We start from the raw sequence: 24366 nt of genomic DNA, 5'->3' as shown, positions 1-24366 counted from the left end.
TTCGGCGTCGCCTCCTCTCCGATGTCCGGATGCACCGAGGGCGACCGGTGACGACGCTTCTTGTCCTTCTTTCGATGCGCGTCACCGGCGCCGGGAGGTATGGAGGAGGAGGAGGACGATCCCCCTCGGTCTCGAGGAGCCGGGTCAGACAGGGTTCGGTCCCGTGGACCACGGGCTGAGGGAGTGACCGGGGCCGACTGCCCACGCGGACGCTCACCTCCACCCTCGCCGGCGGGCCGACGGGACCTGTTCTCCTGGGGTCGATGCCATCGGTGCCGATGTCTCGGGCATCGATACCGGTACCGAAGGACCGGGCGTCGATACCGATGCCGTCGAGGTCGACGTCGAGGGGCCGGCGCAAGTTCCAAAAAGACGGTCCCGCAGAACTTGCCTCGCAACCTGAGTCCGTTTCCGGAGACCGAGACACAAGGAACACGACTTGATATTGTGCTCCGGCCCGAGGCACTGGAGGTGTCGGTCTGCGAGATCGGCCGGCCGCAGCGACCACACTTTTTAAATCCACTCGGGACCTTCGAGGACATCGACGGAAAAATCGCGTCGGCGAAGTCAAAGTCGTCAATGGTGGCGAAAATCACACCTCGAAAAAAGGAAACGACCGTGCGTCCCCGCTGGAAACGAGGGAAAAAGGGAGCGCGTGCTCCACACGCTCAGGTTTTTTGTTTTTTTTTTTTTTCAAAAAAGAAACCGGGCGGTAACAAAAACTAAATAGAAAAAAACAACGATCCGCGTAAACGCGATCAACTTTCCGGCGGCTGAAAGCAGAGAGAGCGGCAAAGCACGACTCTCTACAGACGCGGAAAAAAAGGAACTGGCGGGAGCGGTCGCGCACGGGCGGGAAGACGGCCGCGCATGCGCGGTGGGCGTGCCCTGCGTGCCGACCGTCCCGCGAAGCTTTTTCCGGTTGGTGGGGGCTGCCGCGGACGTCACCCAGTCGTGAGAACAAGCAGCCTGCTTGTCCTCGGAGAAATATAGCTATTGTTTCTTCTATATCAGTCTATGTAGCTGTTAAATCTTGTTCATAATTATGATATAATTGTTAGTTGTATGTAAACCATATTGAATCGAGCATGTTTGGGATAATGTATGATGTAAACGTCAATAAATAAATCACCTGGTCTTAGCCTTAACAAGTGTCACCCTCAACAACCGACTTCTGGGAATGCATTCTGTTTTTTACGCCATAAGCAAGCAGCATGGACCTTGACACAGAAAGCCCATCAAATCGGAGCTATACTTGATAAAAAGCTAAATACACTGTAAAGAAATTCTCCACTATCTTCTGTCACAGGCTTATCAGAGATCCAAAAAAGGCTCATTCAATGATTCCAGAATCAGCTCAGGGTGCTCTATTCCAACTCTGGATCTCCAGTACCTGCAAACTGATCTTTTTTCGTTGAGTTCACTGTTTTATTGACTTTTTACAGGAATATAGTACTCTGTGTTCTGTAAAAAGTCCTGGGGTTATTTCCTTTCTTCCCTTCTCTATAAAGTCAACTGCCCATTAGCATGTCACATGAAGATTTCTATCGTTCTCCTTACTTAACCTCAAATTTTGTTTCCTCTATGCAGCTTCATCCTACCACAGCACTCTGCTTAGGCTGCAGTGTGGGAACACACACACCTATATAACGCCCCTCAGCTTGGAAATCACCAGTATGTGGCTGCTTGTTCATGGAGAAATGGGGATTCTCTGGGGACAGCAGCACATCAACAACAAAACCTCACCTGCCTTTCCATTTTAGGATGAAACTGCCTCTAGTTGAAGAACATACTGGAGGGGGAGGGGTGCATTACACAAGGGGTGGCTGGCACATGTTTAGAAAGGCTTGTCTTGACTCTTCCGAGGTCTAGGAGAGCACATCCGTCCATGGTGCCGTCAGATGATGTCACAATTGTGTTGCTGACTTATCCAGAGAAACCCTGTTCAAGTCATGACTTTTCTAGGATTTTTTTATTATTATTATTCCAGAGTCTGTCTGGGAGTGCAAATGATATCAGTTACTTATCATTTTAATGTGTTTTTATAATACAAACTATTAAACCAGAAATCAAATGCACAAAGATTATAACGTAGGCCAGTATCATTGAATCAGATTCTCAGAAGTTGCAGTGGGCTCTTAGGGATGCTTACCAGATCTCCCTTAAATTCTAGATTTTCTGCATCTGCAAAGATCAAGGTGCAACTAGACCTGTCAAGCTAAAGTTAAAAATAAAAAAACTAATAAATATGACCACTAGTACTCAACATCTACAGAAACTGCTGCATTCTCTATGTGTGCCTCTATTCCCCTCCCTTCCAATACAGCACACTACATAAATCAATAAGAATCTATAACTTGACTATCACTGGTTTCATTTCTAGGAGCACCACAGACTTTACCAGAGTTAACTAGGCTTAATCTCCTAATCCCATGTCCGATTATTCACACCAAAGAATATACAGTCCCTAAACATGAGGCTGTGTATTCATCACTCTGCTTATGCTCAAACACTTTGCTTATGGGCATTGAGCTGAAGCATGGGATTCTCTATCATTACTCAAACAAAAAAACAAAAGATAAACAAAAAATGTCACATAAAAGGGACTTTATCACTGAGCACTCAGAGAAATATAATCGCAGCTTGTCCGATTTACTCACGATGTAACTCAATGGTGAATCTGTCTTTTAGATAGACATTCCCAGACTGCACTGTTCTTCTCACCGTGGAAGCATACTCCTGAAGAGAAATGGAATAAAGTCTGAAAATCAGGCAACACATCAATGCATTCCATCACCCACCCTCCTGTTAAGCAGGCTTTGCTTTCTCAAATACTGCAATGAATCAATCATGCATGCTGGGATCACCCAACCAATCCATGCTAATTATAAGAAAGCTTGGTTATATTCAGTCCATATTTAACGTATGACAGACTGTCTCCTGTTAGTACACAAAGCTGCATGAAACAATTTTTATTGCAACTGGCCAATAAACCAACACCCTGGGCTACTTTTGGCTGTTCAGTACCAGATCTAAGGAAAAATAGCCCCAAATGTTCTAGTAGCTTCCAGCTGTAACAGAGAAACACAGTTAATCAGATTTCTGTCAGGACCCTATGGATAGACTTACTGGAACTTTCCCAGGCTCTGGCTAGTTTATATAGGTAGTATTTATTTGTACAATCCAATTTTCCCTGTTTGTTAGTTGCTGGCCCCACTGAAGACTTCCCTACAGCACTTTCAGCTGGGGACCTTGAAGTATCCTGTGTGATATGGAGTTAATAGGTAGTAATGCACAACACTGCACAAAAGTGCATAGTTACTTCTTCATGCACAGATCTCTTGTGTAAACCTCTCACAACCCATTTTCCCTCTGAATACCGTATTAGTTTCCAAGCCATTCTGACTATGGATACAGAGCAATCCTCTCTTAGCATCTCAGAGTGCAAACATCTCTTACCGGTGGAAGGCGCAGCACAAACTGACTCTCCAGTTCATGAGGGGCGTCATCCTTGTTCTTAGACATCTTTTGTTCTTCAGTCCACAAAACAAGACAAACAAATCAGATCAGAAAGGTCTCCCTAGCATCTCCTTAGACCAAACACTGACTCTTCTATTCTACTGAAAGTACCAAGGATGGCAAAAGCTTCAGACAGAAGCAAAGAGCATTCAGTCTCTAAAAGCACAGTTCACTCACAAATGCTTTATCTGGTGGTGCCAAAATATTCTGCCCTTTTATGACCTGGATTTTTTTTTCTTTTAAATGGCATTTAATAATTAGTAGGGTCTGGAGCAGGAAAGAGAACCTCTCAACTCTGGCAAGGTAACAAGTGATATCGGACATAATATTTAAAGTTCCAAATTTTACTGCAACGCAAAATAATTTTAATGGTTCATTTTCCTAAAACAAAAATAAGCACAATAAGGACATCAGATTCAGAGAGCTTGGAGTGTCGCTGCAGAGAGAATCTCTGAGCTGAAGATGAAAATTACGCAGCTTAAGCCAGAACTGGTCGGAACTGAATGAATACAGGTCATTGGTAAGACATCATCTGGTATAGTGTATTCCATTCTGGTGGCTGTATCTCCATAAGGACACAAACAGATTAGTGGCTACCATAGGGCTATGAAGCCTGCATCATAACATCTTACTGAGAATTTAGAATATGCCTATTCCTAGAAGTGGGCTGGCAAAATATGAAGTTTAAGGAGTTGGCAGGAATGAGAAACTCCAATCCTCTTGTGTCATAATAAAACCTGGTTTTTAGGACAGCCACATTATGCAAATAAATCGTAGAAGTTTGATCAAACAAATATATCTGAGAAAGAACTGCAAAGCAGAAATAGTGGACATGTAGACCAGAATGCCATCTCTGAACTAAAGAACCATATACACCCTCATCTCCCTCTTCTATGTTTCTTCTTCTCTCCATGTCTCTCTCACTAGGCTCCTCTTCCTTTCCTCTCCACTCCCCATCACTCCTTATGTACTACTCTTCTCCTACCTAATCCTGCCTATTTCGCCACATAATTCTCCTCAAACACTCTGGCCATCTATCCCCATGATGTTCCTTATCCTTCTTTCCCTGCATCCCATTTCTCTCCATGGCACTCTTCTCCATCTGATTCCAAAGTAAATAATCAAGAGGCCAGCTGCAAAGGGCCCTATCCTGGCTTTGTCACAGAAGATATAGACTAGGTACAGCTCTTCACTGCTGAGCACTGCAACTGTACAAGGATCCTAGTGGCAAGTGGGAGACATCCTGAGGCATATTTTCAAAGCACTTAGCCTCCCAAAGTTCCATAGAAACCTATGGAACTTAGCCTCTCAAAGTGCTTTGAAAATATGCCTCCCTGTCACCCAACCCTTGTGCTTAGACATTTACTTCAAGTCTCTGTATTTCAGGAATCATAATTGTGAATTTATGGATAGGAAAGTCCATACAGACTTTACACCACCAAGTGGAAAATACCAAAATAAGTAATTCAAACAAAAAATTCCCCACTAAAGAAATCAACCCTGTCATGTAAAATGCAACATTAAGCATATATATTATTTATAAATACATTTATGTGACACATTAGGGTTGATTTGTCTTGAGTGGGAATTTTTGTGTTTAAATTTCTTATTTTGGTATTTTCTACTTCTCCATTTCTTTCAACAGTATAGAATCTATATTTTTCCCAGAGGTACAAGCATATGAGAAACAGAAGCTGTTTCTAGCTCTCCAAGAAACTCGCTCCTTGGGAGCCTCTTTGTGTTAAGATTTCCCTGTAAATGTTTAGTTTGTTTTTAGAAAAACGTGTATGCCTTTTTTTAACCTTCCTTACTATGTCTCATTTTAAATAGCAAAATGCATAGAACCTGAATTGCAATGACTTGATCCTGACAGGGCTGAGAGAGTATTAAGGTATTTGTAAAAACCTTTTTCCTTGTTTTCTTTAATCTTATTTCTTTCTTTTTCTCTCCCCAGAGTTTTGTTTCTTGGCTCTTCCTTTATTGAGGGCTAATTTTCCTTTTTTTTTCTTGTGAAATCGGTTATATATCTTTATTCTACATAGAACCAGATTGCCAATGAACCATTCCTTTTCAAGATATATTTAAAATTTGCATTTAGGAAAAAATATATCAAAAATAACTCAAAGATAATAAAATACAAGCAGCAAATATTTTTCAAAAAGAAAAAAAAAGAAGTGACAACAAAATGGGGTCTGATAGAGTTTCCCAAACCTGCTCTGGGGATCTCAGAACTACTTGTGGTTATACAGTGGGGGAAATAAGTATTTGATCCCTTGCTGATTTTGTAAGTTTGCCCACTGACAAAGACATGAGCAGCCCATAATTGAAGGGTAGGTTATTGGTAACAGTGAGAGATAGCACATCACAAATTAAATCCGGAAAATCACATTGTGGAAAGTATATGAATTTATTTGCATTCTGCAGAGGGAAATAAGTATTTGATCCCCCACCAACCAGTAAGAGATCTGGCCCCTACAGACCAGGTAGATGCTCCAAATCAACTCGTTACCTGCATGACAGACAGCTGTCAGCAATGGTCACCTGTATGAAAGACACCTGTTCACAGACTCAGTGAATCAGTCAGACTCTAACCTCTACAAAATGGCCAAGAGCAAGGAGCTGTCTAAGGATGTCAGGGACAAGATCATACACCTGCACAAGGCTGGAATGGGCTACAAAACCATCAGTAAGACGCTGGGCGAGAAGGAGACAACTGTTGGTGCCATAGTAAGAAAATGGAAGAAGTACAAAATGACTGTCAATCGACAAAGATCTGGGGCTCCACGCAAAATCTCACCTCGTGGGGTATCCTTGATCATGAGGAAGGTTAGAAATCAGCCTACAACTACAAGGGGGGAACTTGTCAATGATCTCAAGGCAGCTGGGACCACTGTCACCACGAAAACCATTGGTAACACATTACGACATAACGGATTGCAATCCTGCAGTGCCCGCAAGGTCCCCCTGCTCCGGAAGGCACATGTGACGGCCCGTCTGAAGTTTGCCAGTGAACACCTGGATGATGCCGAGAGTGATTGGGAGAAGGTGCTGTGGTCAGATGAGACAAAAATTGAGCTCTTTGGCATGAACTCAACTCGCCGTGTTTGGAGGAAGAGAAATGCTGCCTATGACCCAAAGAACACCGTCCCCACTGTCAAGCATGGAGGTGGAAATGTTATGTTTTGGGGGTGTTTCTCTGCTAAGGGCACAGGTCTACTTCACCGCATCAATGGGAGAATGGATGGGGCCATGTACCGTACAATTCTGAGTGACAACCTCCTTCCCTCCGCCAGGGCCTTAAAAATGGGTCGTGGCTGGGTCTTCCAGCACGACAATGACCCAAAACATACAGCCAAGGCAACAAAGGAGTGGCTCAGGAAGAAGCACATTAGGGTCATGGAGTGGCCTAGCCAGTCACCAGACCTTAATCCCATTGAAAACTTATGGAGGGAGCTGAAGCTGCGAGTTGCCAAGCGACAGCCCAGAACTCTTAATGATTTAGAGATGATCTGCAAAGAGGAGTGGACCAAAATTCCTCCTGACATGTGTGCAAACCTCATCATCAACTACAGAAGACGTCTGACCGCTGTGCTTGCCAACAAGGGTTTTGCCACCAAGTATTAGGTCTTGTTTGCCAGAGGGATCAAATACTTATTTCCCTCTGCAGAATGCAAATAAATTCATATACTTTCCACAATGTGATTTTCCGGATTTAATTTGTGATGTGCTATCTCTCACTGTTACCAATAACCTACCCTTCAATTATGGGCTGCTCATGTCTTTGTCAGTGGGCAAACTTACAAAATCAGCAAGGGATCAAATACTTATTTCCCCCACTGTATACATAATAAATATGAACAGAATTAATCTGCATATCCTGAATCTCAACATATGCAAACCTCTCTCCTGCTATTCATTATGGATATCTTGAAACTGCATCAAGCTGCAAGACCCAGCTCTGTTCTTTGAAGTATACCAGAAGTACAATGGACAGACTGCATGATCTTTACAGCCCTCGATTTCTAGGTACCTATGAAAGAAAGGTCTAGAACATGGGGTCATGATCTGCAGTTCAAAAGGAGTAGAGTTAATGGCAAAATAGGAAAATATTTCTTCACGGTGACAGAGATGATGTATGGTAAAGGCTCCTACTGAAAACCAAAACACAGAATTCAAGAAAGTATAAGATAAGTTCATAGAATTCTTAAATAGGATATGAAGGTAAAGCCCAAGACTGGGTAGACTTTGTACAGCATCAGGAATTTTGTTTATAAAAAGTTACATGCAATCTATGAGCACTACACAAGGTCTGCATCAAGCAAGGTATGTGTTACAAAAAGACATGATGCAAACATGCACAGACTAGATAGGCCTCATTATTTGTGGTTGTCTGTAATGTTAGAGAGTACATGCACAGACAGCATGAATGCCCAAAGGGAACTTATTTGTACCGAGAAAAAATGATGTTATCTAAAGGGAAGTACAGTATTAAAGTGAACAAATGCAAAACAAAAAAAAGAGAAAATTACAGCATGTTTCTATTAACTGTTGCTCTTAAAAGGAATTCCCACCATCATAAAGAATCCTGGAGACAGATGAAGTGGACCACCATTTTGGCTGGAGAGGCCAAACAAAAACTGCTGACCCCTCACGCCCCAGCTCTCTAGTGGATGTTCTATAAAGCAAAACACTCTTCGGGCCATGGCCCCCGTCATTCTACTGCCTATGTCTGGTGATATTAATATAGTAAATGACGACAGATAAAGACCCGTACGGTCCATCCAGTCTGCCCAACAAGATAAATTCATTTTACATGGTATGTGATTACTTTATATGTATACCCAAGTTTGATTTGTCCTTGCCTTTTTCTTAAGGCTTAAAGGAACAGTACACAGTCCCCTTTTTCTCCATTTTTTCTCAGACAATATAGAAAGAAAATAACCGTAAGGATTAATTCCAGCTGACCTGGAGGATGAACAAAGCAGAACTGGGTCTTGTTCAAGTAACCAAAATGTACAAAAGAGTATATTTCAGTGGAAACAGTGGCTCACACTGTGTGACAAAAGGAAAATACCTTAAAGTAGTTACATTTTAGAAAGAAATAAAGAAGTTAAGGACAGAGACCTTTGGCTTCCAATTAAAGAAACTACATCTGGATCAGGAATACAAGAAAGAGAATTCTGAGCATTTATAAATAGAATGCTTAAAAGCAATGTTCTAATTTCTGCTGAAAGGTTTCAAGCCTTGACTCAATGTGTGCGGTAAAGCCTATGTTCACAATAAAGGCAGCAACAATTTTGTGTGCGCAGTTCCTAGGCGTGCACTCCCTTTCTGACCCATACGCACACAGCTTAGAGGGAACACTGCTCAAAAGTACACACAATAGTCACTGCAAAGTTGAAGCAGATGATTAAAATGACAAAATGCCCATGACTTTTAAAAATGAAAACATGCTTAGCTTCTCCAAGTGGAAAGGGAGAGGGGGGTGGGGAGGGATATATGTGAAGATTTCAATTCAACTGAACCTACTACTACTTATTTCTATAGCGCTACTAGACGTACGCAGCACTGTACACTTGAACATGAAGAGACAGTCCCTGCTCGACAGAGCTTACAATCTAATTAGGACAGACAAACAGGACAAACAAGAGATAAGAGAATATTAAAGTGAGGATGATAAAATAAGGGTTCTGAACAAGTGAATAAGGGTTAGGAGTTAAAAGCAGCATCAAAAAGATGGGCTTTTAGCCTAGATTTGAAGATGGCCAGAGATGGAGCTTGATGTACAGGCTCAGGAAGTCTATTCCAGGCATATGGTGCAGCAAGATAAAAGGAATGGAGTCTGGAGTTAGCAGTGGAGGAGAAGGGTGCAGATAAGAGAGATTTACCCAGTGAACGGAGTTCCCGGGGAGGAATGTAGGAAGAGATGAGAGTGGAGAGGTACTGAGGAGCTGCAGAGTGAATGCACTTATAGGTCAATAAGAGGAGTTTGAACTGTATGCGGAAACAGATAGGAAGCCAGTGAAGTGACTTGAGGAGAAGGCTAATATGAGCATAACGACACTGGCGGAATATTAGTCGTGCAGCTGAATTTTGAACAGATTGAAGAGGAGAGAGATGGCTAAGTGGGAGACCTGTGAGAAGCAAGTTGCAATAGTCTAAGCGAGAGGTGATAAGAGTGTGGATGAGGGTTCTGGTAATGTGCTCAGAAAGGAAAGGGCAAATTTTGGTGATATTATAGAGAAAGAAATGACAGGTTTTAGCAGTCTGCTGAATATGTGCAGAGAAGGAGAGGGAAGAGTCGAAGATGACCCCAAGGTTACGAGCTGATGAGACAGGAAGGATGAGAGTGTTATCCACAGAAATAGAGAATGGGGGAGGAGGAGAGGTTGGTTTAGGGGGAAAGATAAGAAGCTCAGTCTTGGTCATGTTTAGTTTCAGATGGCGCTGAGACATCCAGGCAGCAATGTCAGACAGGCATGCTGATACTTTGGCCTGGATTTCGGCTGAGATTTCTGGTGTGGAGAGGTAGATCAGCGTAAAGATGATACTGAAAACCATGGGATGAGATCAGAGTACCAAGGGAAGAAGTATAGATGGAGAAAAGAAGACGTCCCAGGACAGATCCCTGAGGTACACCAACTGACAGTGGGATAGAAGTAGAAGAGGATCCACTAGAGTATACACTAAAGGCGCTGGGAGAGATAAGAAGAAAACTAGGAAAGAACAGCGCCCTGAAATCCAAGTGAGGACAGCTTATCAAGGAGTAGGCTGTGATCAACAGTGTCAAAAGCAGCAGATAGATCGAGAAGGATGAGGATGGAATAGAGACCTTTGGATCTGGCCAGGAACAGATCATTGGAAACTTTAGCAAGCACTGTTTCACTTGAATGAAGGGGGCGAAAGCCAGATTGAAGTGGGTCAAGAATAGCTTGAGATGAAAGAAAGTCAAGGCAACGGCGGTGAACAGCACGTTCAGGTATCTTGGATAGGAAAGGGAGGAGGGAGATGGCCGATAGTTGGAAGGACAGGTAGGGTCCAATGAAGGTTTTTTAAGGAGTGGTGTGACTACGGCATGTTTGAAGGCATCAGGAATAGTCGCAGTGGAAAGTGAAAGATTGAGGATATGACAGATAAAAGGGATGACAGTAGGAGAGATAGTGTTAAATAGATGGGTGGGACCAGGATTAGAGGAATAGGTAGTTAGTTTCAAGGAGGAAATAAGATGTGTAGTTTCCTCTTCAGTGATTTTCTGAAAAGGAAGCAGGGGTTGAAGGGTTGAGAGAATGGACTAAGGGAAGGAGAGGTGGAGGTGACTTGGTTGAGAATTCAAGTTTAATCTTGTGAACCTTATCATGAAAGTACTCAGCCAGAGTCTGGGGGGAATGTGAAGGTACTTTGAGGAGAGAGTTCACTGTGGCAAAGAGACGTCGAGGGTTTGAGCCAAGAGAATTTGTCAACTGGATGTAATAGTCCTGTTTGGCAAGTAAAAGAGCAGACTGGAAGGAGGTCAGCAAGAATTTGAAATGTATGAAGTCAGCATGGGCACGGGATTTCAGCCAAAGGCGTTCGGCAGAGCGGGCACAGGAATGTAGGTAGCGGATTCTAGAGGTCAGCCAAGGCTGGGGTTTGGTACGTTTTACAGAACGGGGAATGGGAGGAGCTAGAGTATCCAGAGCAGAAGAGAGAATAGTATTATAGGAAGAGACAGCCTCACTGACTTGGATAACATAGTGGTAGAGAAGAGATTTGAAACACTGGAGGACAGAGTAGAAGGGTCAATAGCCTGAAGATTCCTAAATGTATTGGTTAAGATTGGACAGGACTGGGGAGGAGGGTGTTTAAGTGTGAAAGCTATCAGATGATGGTCAGAGAGGGGAAGAGTTGAGGCACAGAAACTGGAGAGTGAGAAGTTTGAGAAGAGGATAAGATCAAGACATGGCCATTCTGGTGAGTGGGGGTAGTGGAGCACAGTTGAAGATTGAAAGAGGATGTTAAAGCAAGAAACTGAAAAGCATAAGAGTCAGAGGGATCATTAGCATGAATGTTAAAATCCCCAAGAATGAGGGAAGGAGATGAAGGTTCAAGAAAGAAGGAAAGCCAGGCATCAAAGTCAGTGAGAAAGGAAGAAAGGGACTTATCAGGGGGTCGATAAATGACTGCTACTCGGAGAGGCAGAGGAGCAAACCTGATCTATCCCCTTTATTACACTACAGAAATTCTCAGACTTTAATACAAAATACTGTTATTATTATCATATGATATCATTTCATTGTGGAATACCCCAATCTCCCTTCTGAAAGCCATTACAAATTCCTGTGGTGGTAGGCATCCCTGGAAACCATACACTGCCTCTTCTGTTGGTCTCCCAAAATTTCTCGCCCTCCTTGCTGCATTTCTTTTCACAGCTTCACAAAGGTGCAGTAGCAGCTCTTTCATTCTACAGTATGCACTTGTGCATGACTAGGCCTATGAACAAAAATACTGCTGGAGGCCAATGAAAGTGGGAGAGCCTGGAAAGAAAACAGGGACCTGGGTAGACGGACAAATAAAGGAGAGGAACAGAATTTGAAAAAAAAACACACGTATTTAGGGTTGAAATAATTCAGCACCTGGTCACACACCAAAAAGTGATGCAGCTATCAGTGGTGTCCGGACCTAGAGTTAGCACCTGTCACTGGGTCTCATGAGAGGGACTGGAGGCAAGGAAAATGTGAGCAAGCAGAGAAAGAGGCTAAAAAAGAGGAGGAGACTACTATGAGGAACAGAAAGGGAAAAGAGTGCCTGGAAGCAGCTAGAAGGAAGTGGCATAAAATGCTGGAAGAGAAGGGGAAAAGTGTCTAGACAGAACAGGGAAACGAGAGAGAGGTAAAGAGTTCCCTGCTTCCTAAATATGTTTGGAAGCCATCTCAGTTTTCTGAATATTTTCCCACTATTGTATGTACATGCTGTCAATTTGTCTCTCATTCTTTTACTTTGATCCTTAGTTTTTCAAGGTGACCCTCATATTCTTATCATGGGGAGGCATTATCCAACTTGAAAAACTGTCCAAAGTTAGAAGCACCTTGAGATTTTTCATTCTACTTTCTGATGGAGTAGTAGTAGCTGTCTAAAAGCTTTCTTGACTCTGGCACGTTACCATTTATGGGAAATGTAGAAAACAAAAAGCAGGAAAAACAAAGCCAGCACATCATTCAGCGAGATCCCATCCCCAGATATGTGAGAAAGAGACACAGACAAGACAGGCAGGCAGCCCCAGTGCCATAGGAAGGAATATAAAAAGCAGTCATTACTTGTGGAAGTCATCTTGAGTCTTCTTGCTGCACACAAATGTTTACAAACACTTGACCATTCAAAAACTAAATGTAAATGGGGGAAAAACAGAACAGAAAGAAGTAGTTAAAATAAAATCCAAAATGAGAAATAAAATGTATGGAGATAAACAACCTAAACATTATTTTATACCTGAAATCTACAAATTGCTTAAAAAGGGCTATTTAACCTAGTCATTTCCCAGGGATATTCTCTCATATGAACAAGGAAGATGATGACATTTCAGCATATGTGTTTTCTGTTCTCACTGCTCCAAGGAAATTCACCATTTCTCATCTGATACCCTCAAAGTTCATGAAATGAGAGGCCATATACCTTTTTTTCTAATATTTCTGGGAATTCATTTTTAAGAGAACTACTACGAACTGTATTTTCAATTTAATAAATGGTTTTGTTACTAAGGGCACTGTTTACTAAGGTGCGTTAGTGTTTTTAACGCGAGCGCTAACCATGTAGGCACCTATAGGGATATTGTAGGCACGTACATGGTTAACGTGCCTGTAACGCTGCTTAGTAAACAGGGCTCTAAGAATTTAATCATTGCAATAAGCCTTAAGAACATTTACTGGGCTCAGCTTTCTTTAAGTTTGGGAACAAAAGTCAGGTCTTTGGCAGGGCAGAGCTGCTGAATCATTGGGTTGGTACTTTACAGGAAGGTTGAGTGACCGACACAAAAGCAATCCATATAACTGAGCTCATAGTTAAAACAAAAACCATTAAAATTTCCCTATTTGTTCTTATAATTCATTTCTGGAGCAATACTATTGACTAAAGGTTTTGAAAGCTTCTCTATCACCTCTCCCCCAGTATGTGTTTTGGTAAGATGTTGCTATTACACCAGGGGTTCTCAACCCAGTCTGGTTTATGGGGTACCCACAATGAATATGCATGAGCTAGATTTACATGCACTACTTCATAAAATGGGCTTCTTAGCATTTAGTGTGTGCTAAGCTTTAGTAAAAAGGGCCTCAAAAGTTAATAAGCAATTCCTAAATACAACTGAAAACAAATTTCCAATACATAAAATCCATATGCATTCAATATACACATTTTATACACACAGAATAACAAAACTAAAATTAGGCCCTAGTACCTTCATCTCTACTCTTAAGAAATTCAAGCAGATCCCACAATAAACTACAAATACAAGAAATATTTTATTCACATCTGCGAGGAACCCAATTTACCCTTGAAACAAGACAGCTACTAAAATTCTGCACAAGGGAGAAAGTTTACAATTCTTGATTTAGTCCACAGGGCTTTTTATCTCAGACACCTATTCTCATATCCCCATATGGTCCTCATCCACTCTCATATCCCTATATGGTCCCAGTGACTCTCTCAGTTCCTCCAAAGCAGGGCTCCTTTCTCTCTCCCTTCCCCAGTGCATCTCAGTCTTGACATCTCCAGGATTCTGCCTTTCCTACCTGAGTCCCAACCTTTGGAATTTTCCTTCCAAACATTCACCTTCAACTATCCTACCCTTAATTTGAGAAACCAATCACATCTTGGTTGTTTCAACTGCCTTCAAGAAGACCTAGGTACCGTAATCCTGGGGACTTTCCTCCATTTCTTTTACTCTCTCTCCCAGTCACCCTCCACCAGCTTTTCTATCCTTCCTCTCGTTTCCTTCTCTATATCCCCCTCTCTTTCTCTTTTAGTTTATTGTAAACCACACTGCTACACCCTGGCATCAAGGTAAGTATATCAAGCAACTTTAAATAAATACATTTAAGGGAGCAGGGCATGCAAAATAGAACCATCTTAACATTAAATATAAAACATTGCTAAATGCACCCTAACAGTGTGACACAATGGTATTTCCCCTGTCTATGTTTACAGACTTTCAGTGTGTGGTATCTGGGGGTTTATGTTAGTGATTGGGTGGTATACATACAAGTGTTGAGGGGGGTAGACTTTTGTGTGGGAAGGGTCTAGGAAAGTTATGCATGTGGTTCTGGACATAAAGATGGAAGTGTCAGTAGATATTTGTATTTTCGAATATGTAGTTCATATGAAGTGTTGAATGTGTTTGTGTGTAATAGGGGGCACGAGAGCCACATGGTTGAGGTACATGCGGAGACTGGTGTATGTGCAGGTGGGGAAGGGGAATGAGTATATTGGTGAATATGTACACATTTGGGTGAGGTGCATGGATGTGTCTGAGGAGATGGAGGTATGTGAAGCAGTATTACAGATGTGAGGACATGTTGGTGCTATTGCATGCGAGATGTATTTGTGTGTAAGTCTCTTATGACAGATGTCAGTACTGCACAAATTCTACTCCTAATTCTATGACTATCCTCCACCTCCCTCCCCAAAACTCTCAATAGCCCCTCCTTCTCCCCAGCTATCAAATACAATCAGGTCAAACTGTTTCCTTTTTGAGTGTTAGGACTTCTTTAGTCCCTATGCATCCCTAAACGCATTCCAAGTTTTGAAGATGTCTTTATTGAAATCCAAACAAAGCATAAAAACACCAAAAACACAATCAGATGAGACCAAAAGTAAAACTATTATTTTACTTTTGATCTTCCTGCAAGTTTGGACATGGCATACAACAAAACAAGCATAACAGACACTTCTAATATTTTTAGAAATATGTCCATAAAAGGTTTTATAAAGCATAACACCAGCACTTTCCCTTTTTAAGAAAAGCAAATAAACGAGAGAGATTAGGCACTACATGACTATCTTCATAATGGGGTGGCCACTGAAGCAGCCTCAGAACACAGTATGTACCCTTGGTAAATGCCACACTAATCATTTACCATTATTAAAAGACCAAAGACCAATCTACCTCTCTCTCTCTTCTCCCTCCCCTACAGCAATGACAGTTCAGCAACATAGGGCCACACATATATATTCCTAGTCTTTCTTTCATGGCTGTTCCTCTTTCTCAGGTCAAGAAGGCAGTAGGACAAGTTGGCTCTATCCAACCACAAGGGATACGTGTAGGTTTCAAAATCTTTGAGGAACATTCAAATGATTCGACACAACTGCTGTGTTTCGGCGCTAATGCGCCTGCATCAGGAGTCTACAAAATATTTTTTCCTATTCCCCCCTCTTCCCCCTTATCTCTTTTACTCTTTCCCCTTCCCTTTCTCCCTCCCTCCTTTTCTTTCTTCACCCTTTCCCCTCCCCTCTTTTTTCTAACTTTACCCCCCCTTTTTTAGTCCCTTTAATTTGCAATTTTATATTCCCTCTTCCCTTATTGTTTCCCTTTTCTGCCCTCCCTCCCCCCCATTTTTTTAAAATAATTTTTTTTAAGTATTTTCATTGTAGATATCTTTTTAGAGACATTTTATGCTCGCTTTCATGTATTATGCATATTACATTTCATTCTGCTTCAGTTTTAATTCTCATACACCTTTTTGTGACTATACCACGTACTTTGTCCACATCGTCCTGTCCTTTCATTTGCATACATTTCGCAAATCTTCGAAGACACATCTCTTCAATAAGGCCTACAAAGAGAACCCATAGCCTTACAAAACTACCTCACCAACCCACCCAGTTATTAAAATCCACCATCTATATTATCCTGCCCAACACCTTCCTTCTCTCTTCCCTTTCTTAATCTCTGTATATTACTAATTGTATCTGATATCCTGGAATGACTATGTCATAACAAAACTCTGTAAGCCACAATGTGCCTGCAAATAGGTGGGAAAATGTGGGATACAAATGCAAGAAATAAATAAATACATACATCACTATAATTTACATAGTCCTGGATCTGCCGTTCCTTTTTTTGATCCTGAGCATGCGCATGACGTCCCCTTCTTTTGGCAAACTTTTCAAGTACATAAGCAATTAACATTTGTGAGCGTTCCTCCTTTTACACTTGAATTGGAACTCCTTGCTGGGCTCCACATTTATCACCATTTCTTGGGTAAGTCCCAAACATTATCAACCGGTTTTACACTTAACTATGGATCGTTTCGCTAAGTACCATATTGAATGTACATCACTCCATTATTTATACCGCATCGGAGCTCATCGTCTATCCGGTATGAGATGTAGCGTCCCCCCTCCCTTTTTCTATTGGAAGTTTTTTTGTATTCATGTTATTTTTGTTTTTATGGCTTCGATACCACAAAAAGGTTATTTGTTTTATCTTTCCCTTATCGGCACTTCGGTCGTTGTACCGAAATCACTGATGCATGAGTCCCCCCCCCCCCTTTTTTTAAGCAGTTTTCAATCTTCTTTTCCATTGGAATTTTTCTGATTGCTTGTACATAATTCCATCATACATTTATAATTCTCTAACCTAATACAGAGTGGCTACATTTCTCATAGCATGAACACAACAGATCAGACTGTCTTTCTTATCATCCCCTTTTTTCTTTTATAATGTAATGTACAGTATTGCGCCGGTACACAATATTTTTAGTTTGTGTTTCCCATCTGTTGTTTTAACACTCACCTCCTGCATAATTTTCTTTCCATCACAACATGTGTACACCGGGTTCCCCCAGGACAACCTCAATCATTCAGAACCTCCTAGACCACCTTACCGGAAGGAAACAGGAGGTTAGTTGCGTCAGGAAAGCGAGACACCCCAGCTTGTTTTTTCAAAACTGTGGTGTTCATCTTAAAAGTGTCCTCCCGAGTCTATTAGCAGGGAACTAAGTTTCTTGTTCCGGGTTGTAGTGTGTTTTGTTATACAGTGGCACTAGCTCTCCATTGCCACTAGCAGCAGCTAAATATACATCCCCACTTGGACCTGACCTTAACCGTGTCTGTATTGGCTTGGCTTGTAACGAGACAGGTGCTGGTCCCAGTTCTGTGTATCACTAGAAGCACAGAAAAGAACAGAAAGGCTGTCGAGGTTTAATTAATCTCTTTCCCGCATGCCACATTGTCCGGCTGTGCTGAGGTAATAAAAAACAAAACCAGTTTTACCACATCATGCTCTAACCCAATCATCTACAAAAAACCGTGTATGTGCTTGGGCTTCCGGTTGGTAAGGAAAGGGAACAGCTCATAATAAATGATAGAAGACAAGTTTCTTCTAAGATTTCATTTGTCACCACCAGAGCTGGTGGTGGGAGGCGGGGATAGTGCTGGGCAGACTTGTACGGTCTGTGCCCTGAAGAGGACAGGTAGGGTATATACAGAAAGTAGCACATAGGAGTTTATCTTGTTGGGCAGACTGGATGGACCATGCAGGTCTTTTTCTGCCGTCATCTACTATGTTACTATGTATTGTACCCTTATTTGATACTTTCAATTATGCGTACACAATCTGTAAGCATTTTTAGGGCAAAAAGTAAAAAACGAATATAGCGGGATCCTCCCGGATTTGATTTAAAAACCTTTAAAACTTAATTTTTTTCTTTGCCCAGTCGTTTACATGTGGACAGTTTACATATATCCTCCAAAATGTTTTTAGAAGAAGACAGTTGATGTAGTTAACGCTGAGGATTATTCTCCCGGGATCCTCCTATTTCCTTACCAATCTTGTCCTCCTTAAAAGTTGCGATCCTCCGTGTAACGGTAACATTACGTCACAGGGGGCGTAACTGCGGATCGGGCGTTCTCAAGCTTAAAATAAGGTTTAATGACAGAAGGAGGGCTTCTTTGTTTTCACGGCCGCTACTGCTTACAATATGCAGCGATCACCAGCCATAATAACCCAGCGCTGCACAAATCTTTTAGAAGGTTAAACAAAGAGGTGCAATAGACTGGCGTGGAAGTGAGCCTATCTAGTCCAGTGTAAGCAAGGAAGCCAATTTGGTTAATCTCTGTTTCCACGCCCCCGCGCGGCCGTCATTGCCATACACTCAAATCACAGCAAGCAAACCTATGAGCTGCTGCAAGAAAGTTTAACTCAAATCACAGCAAGCAAACCTATGAGCTGCTGCAAGAAAGTTTAATAGACAGGAGTGGAAGTGAGCCTATCTAGTCCAGTGTAAGCAAGGAAGCCAATTTGGTTAATCTCTATTTCCACTCCCCCACGCAGCTGTCATTCATTGCCTGTAGTTCTTTATTGTTGATCCATCTGTAACAAGCCTAAAGCTGTTTCAGTTGGATTGGCAGGTCTTACAAGGTGGAAGATAAAAGACATAATTGGGGTGACATGATACAGACGTTCAAATATTTGAAAGGTATTAATCCGCATTTGAACCTGTTCCAGAGACGGGAAAGTGGTAGAACTAGAGGACATGAATTGAGGTTGAAGGGGGGCAGACTAAGGAGTAATGTCAGGAAGTATTTGTTGACGGAGAGGGTGGTGGATATGTGGAATGCCCTCCTGCGGGAGGTGGTGGAGATGAAAACGGTAAATGAATTCAAACATGCGGGGATAAACACAAAGGAATCCTGTTTAGAAGGAATGGATCTATGGAATCTTAGCGGACATGGGTGGCAACACCGGCATTTGGAGAATAAAAACCGGTGCAGGGCATACTTCTATGGTCTGTGCCCTGAGAAAGGCAGGGACAAATCAAACTCAGATATACATATAAAATATTACATACCATGTAAAATGAGTTATCTTGTTGGGCAGACTGGATGGAGCGTTCAGGTCTTTATCTGCTGTCATTTACTATATGTTACTATGAATATCATGTAAAGAAAGCTTCAAAATTTATTGTAAATGGTAGTTGTAGTCATTTTTCTTCACTGTTCTGTGCAATGTAGATGACCAGATTTCAGTGAAGATATCTTGTTTCCTAATGGGTTCATCTGCCTGGGAAGCCTGGTGTTTATAAAGACGATGGAATATATTGAAATTTAATGGAAGTAGAATTAAACTCTCCTTTCACTGGGGCACATGGAATCACATTTTCATCTGTTTTGTAGACGTTTGACTTTTAGATATATAAATGGATTATTCTGTTTTGGAACATGTTTCAGGGGCAAGTGATTTTATAACTCCAAATAAAAATAAATATTTTGTTTCATGCAGATCTCTTTTGTTTAAACATAAATAAATGGGCTAATAGCCCCTAATGCAGTCCAGTGGTTTTCTTATATTTTGTTCTTTTGATGTCTTATACTGTGCCAAAACTGAAAACTCTTATCTCCTTGAGGTTAAAGAGGGGACATGGGATGAGCTTATCTTGTCCACAGGAGACAGTATGACTATAAAGTTGAAGCCGGTCCCCCTACAGCAGCCATCTCCATTTGTCAAAAACAATAGCAAAGTAGATTTGCATTCTGTCTTGTAAGGGGATGGGGATAAGATCGAAGAGGAGTTGTGGAGGCTGGACTGGTGGAATTTTCAAGGGTATGTGAAGGGGGGAGGGTTATTTTCAAAATATATTTGTCAGTACAGCAGAAGCTGCTTTGTTATTTCCAGTGCTGTATTGTGGTTTTCAGTGGAGCACTAGATGCCTGCTTTTTTCTTCATGATGACAATAAAGATAGAGGGGTCATTCCATGGCAAGTGGTCTAAACCTTCCCACCATCATGTCTCCAATTTTGTTCAAATTTTATCTGTTGCGCGAGTCAGGTGTTAAACGAAGTTTCCCAAAATTTGAGGGCTCTAACTGCAATAGTTGCAGATCTAGACGCCCTTTTCTGAAAGGTTGTTGGTCCATGAGCGCGTGACATTTACCAAAATGCCATTTTTGGGGTCTAATAAAATCCAAACACATTTATAAGAATGGCTAAAAAATTCAAATCCTGTACAGTTTTTGATGCTAATTCCGATGAAATACATTTTAACATTATGGATGCAAAATCCAGTCAAACAAGTTGACTCAAAGTGTGCATCAAAATTGGTCACGACACATCGGAACATATTTGGACCAATATTCAGACCGCAACAACTTCCATGCAAACAAAGATACGGACTTGAAATTTTGAACAAGCATTATGCTTGTGCTGGACATAATACTGCCAGATTTGCAACTAACCAGCATCTATAACCACCCTGCAGGATCTCTTCAAAGTTGGCACTGTCAGCGCAAATGGTAAAATATACCAAAGTTCAAAGCCAGTTATTAAAAAAGAGTTTGACTGAATCAGCTTGTGAACAGTATCATCTGAAAGAGAAAATTGTGGTCAACACTGATATGTTTTTGTTTTGCAATGCCACCATTAAGTAGCCATTTATTCAGGTCAAAGTATGTTATATTTTGTGTGTGCGATGTATTGCGTTGGTCCATGATGGCTGAGCCATTACTGGTTATCACATTGAAACCAGCATCCCCATCGCCATAGGGGCCACGCCCGATAGCCATGCAGTAACAGCCACAGGTGGGTATCTTTACTGCAGGATCCCAAGCCTTCTTCAGTTACTTCACTGCAGGTTCCCAAGCCTGCCTTCTTCAGTTACTTCATCATTCTGAAAGCATCATTGATTTGCAAGAGAGCGGTTTCAGGGAAACTATATTGCTGACCAGATGATGTCACTGATGGAGCTGGAATAACAGTAATGATAAGTTGTTCTGGGATCCAGCAAGTATTGCGTCTTACCGGCCAATAAAATGAAGTAGCGGGACAATGAGGATGCATAAATCTTATGAAAGCATCTTTCTGTTCAACTGACGTTTCACAAACGTTTCCAATCCACCATAACAGCGCACCATAAACAATTGGACAATCAACGAATTGAAAATGAGCCCCCAAGCGTACTAGATATAACATACTTTGACCTGAGTAAATGGCTACTTAATGGTGGCATTGCAAAACAAAAACATATCAGTGTTGTAGAGCACAATTTTCTCTTTCAGATGATACTGTTCACAAGGATCCTGGTGTATGTTGCCCTTCTGATCGAAAATACACCAGGATCCTGGTGTATGCGGCCCTTCTGATCCCAAATGCACCAGGATCCTGGTGTATGTGGGACTTCTGATCGAAAATACACCAGGATCCTGGCGTATGCGGCCCTTCTGATGAGATACAGAGCCGAATCTAGCTGTATTCTGCCCCTTAGACAATGAATACAGTTGGATTTAGGTATGAGCAGCCTTTCCAGAAAGTTTTGGACATATGCAAGGAGAATTTCTGCTGTGTCTAGCAGGTACAATAATTTTTAATGCTGTTTTGCTGATTTAAAATTTTATGTTATATGTTTATAGGGGAAGCTTTAAAATGAATGACATTTTTGTGAAATTAAAAAAAATGACACACATAGGCATTAAAACTTTTGCAAGTATTTTTATAGAGGACTATCTTGTCATCATGAAGAAAAAAGTAGGCATCTAGCACTCCAGTGAAAACCACAATACAGCACTACTACTTATCATTTCTATAGCGCTACAAGGCATACACAGCGCTGTACACCATACAGAAAAGACAGTCCCTGCTCAAAGAGCTTACTCTAAATAAAGCAGCTTCTGCAGTACTGACAAAATATATTTTGAAAATAACCCTCCCCCCCCTTCACAGACCCTTGAAAATTCTACCAGCCCCCCAACTCCTCGTAGATCTTCTTCCCCCCCATCCCTTTACAAGAAAGAATGCAAATCTACTTTGCTATTGTTTTTGAGAAACGGAGATGGCTGCTATAGGGGGACCAGCTTCAACTTTATAGTCATACTGTCTCCTGTGGACCAGATAACCTTATCCCATGTCCCCTCATTTATCCTCAAGGAAATAAGAGTTTTCAGTTTTGGCACAGTATAAGACATCATAAGAACAAAATATAAGAAAACCACTGGACTGCATTTGGGCCTTATAGCCCATTTAGTTATGTTTAAACAAAAGAGATCTGCATGAAACAAAATATTTATTTTTATTTGGAGTTATAAAACCACTTGCCCCTGAAACATGTTCCAAAACAGAATAATCCATTTATGTATCTAAAAGGCAAACTTCTACAAAACAGATGAAAACATGATTTCATTTGCCTCAATGAAAGGAGAGTTTAATTCTACTTTCATTTAATTTCAATATATTCCATCGTCCTTATAAACACCAGGCTTCCCAAGGCAGATTACAACCAGTTAAGATGAACCAATCAGGAAACAGAATAGTCTCACCGAAATCTGGCCATCTGAATTGTATAGAAGCACACTGAAGAAAAATGAGCACAAACTACAGAATTCATAATTGCTGTTTCTACTAGCTACAATAATTTTTGAAGTTGCTTTAGTGATATTCAATTTTGTCTTTTCTCCTCCACCTTGTAAGGCACTGCCTATCCAACAAAAACAGTGTTAGAGACAGTACTTGTTACAGATGGACCGACAATAAAGAACGACAATGTAGATGGTAGTAGTAGTAGATGCAGCAGCTCACAGGTTTGCTTGCTGCCTTTCTGTGTTTTGAGTGAACAACAATGTCGGCTGCGCGGGGAGTGGAAACAGAGATTAATCAAATGTCTTCCTTACTTACGGTGGACTAGATAGGCTCACTTCCAATCCAGTCTATTACACCTCCTTGAAGACTTGCCACGAAAAGAGGGGAATACAGAATCGGAGTGCTGGGTTATGGCTGGTGATTGCTGCATACTGTAAGCAGCAGTTGCCGTCAAAACAAAGACGCGCTCCAGTCTTAAGGTTGTACTTGGATCCAGAAGATCCCAGGGATCCCACAGATCTGGCTTTTACACCGTTCCCATTTTTAGCTGATTAAGGGGCTCGTTTTCAAAAGAGGAAAACATCTCAAAAATGGCATAAAATGGCATTCAGATATTTTTCTCTAAAAAAAATGTCAAAATCGCAATTTTCAAAACTCGGATTTGAGACTTTTTCTCTGCAGTGCGTCCAAGTCACAAGAGGGCAGGATTTGGGCATTCCCAATACTTGGACATTGTTCTGCCATAATGGAACAAAGCAAAAATATCCTGGGCTAAAAGGCAAAAAGGTACCCTAAACGATGAGATGACCACTGGAAGGGATTAAGGCATGACGCTCTCCCTGCCCATGGTCACTGACCCACCCCCCAAAGATGTTGAAAGCCCTCCAGTACTAGCCTCTATGACAGCTTCAGATGTTATGGCCAGGCCTGTTAGAGCAGCAAGTAAGTCCCAGGAGCAGCCTAGTGGACAGAAAAGGTAAAGGATGGATAGAGTGGGATTCTCTTATAAAAACTGAAAACGGATTTTTTTTTTTCTGCTTTTGTAGTAGATTTTGGGACTTTTGACGTTTTTTTAACTTTTTTTATTAATCTGTTAGATGTTGGTAATGCTGTGGATATGTTTTTATTTTATTTTTAGATTTTGCTCACACCTTTTTCAGTAGTAGCTCAAGGTGAGTTACATTCAGGTACTCTGGATATTTCTCTGTCGCAGGGGGGCTCACAGTCTAAGCATGTACCTGAGGCAATGAAGGGTTAAGTGAGTTGCCCAAGATCACAAGGAGCAGCAGTGGGATTTGAACTGGCCACCTCTGGATTGCAAGACCGGTGCTCTAACCACTAGGCCACTCCTCCACTGGAGCCTCCTGCTATTCCATTCCCTCAGTGTTCATCTTAAAAGCCTCCTGCTTCTGCGGGAAGCCCCTGTGCTGACATATGATTTGTGGTCAGTCCCCACAGGAAGGCAACTTTTCGTTACAGGGGATGTGACTAGCGGCAGGGATCTCAGCTAAGGAGGTTTAAAACAAGGAGGTT

The 24366-nt window shown here is 41.7% G+C and overlaps 2 protein-coding genes across 7 annotated transcripts in view; one reads left to right on the top strand and one right to left on the bottom strand.

The window, feature by feature from the left end:
* TAF7L (TATA-box binding protein associated factor 7 like) overlaps nt 1-17372 on the bottom strand; it is a 51417-nt gene extending 34045 nt beyond the window's left edge. For 2 of the 3 annotated variants that reach the window (XM_030210285.1, XM_030210286.1), the window contains exons 1-4: nt 17282-17372; nt 12813-12878; nt 3460-3533; nt 2661-2739 (exon numbers count right to left, since the gene is read on the bottom strand). In XM_030210285.1, the coding sequence (XP_030066145.1) occupies nt 2661-2739; nt 3460-3533; nt 12813-12825 (166 nt within the window). In that variant the 5' untranslated portion in view covers nt 12826-12878; nt 17282-17372. The remainder of the gene's footprint in view (nt 1-2660; nt 2740-3459; nt 3534-12812; nt 12879-17281) is intronic. The other variant, XM_030210287.1, reaches the window with a different exon arrangement.
* LOC115474681 (magnesium transporter NIPA2-like) overlaps nt 16697-24366 on the top strand; it is a 54455-nt gene continuing 46785 nt past the window's right edge. The window contains exons 1-2 of one of the 4 annotated variants that reach the window (XM_030210283.1): nt 16705-16747; nt 17334-17388. Coding sequence is in view for 1 of the 4 variants with exons in the window: in XM_030210280.1 (XP_030066140.1) it covers nt 17311-17388 (78 nt within the window). In the remaining 3 variants the exon portion in view is untranslated. Of the gene's footprint in view, nt 16748-17287; nt 17389-17538; nt 17735-24366 lie in introns of those variants that run through there. The other 3 variants (XM_030210282.1, XM_030210280.1, XM_030210281.1) reach the window with 3 other exon arrangements.

The sequence above is a fragment of the Microcaecilia unicolor genome, chromosome 7, assembly GCF_901765095.1.
Source record: "Microcaecilia unicolor chromosome 7, aMicUni1.1, whole genome shotgun sequence".
Lineage (NCBI taxonomy): Eukaryota > Metazoa > Chordata > Amphibia > Gymnophiona > Siphonopidae > Microcaecilia > Microcaecilia unicolor.
Note: the sequence above shows the minus strand (reverse complement) of the source record. Positions and strands in the feature narration are given on the sequence as shown.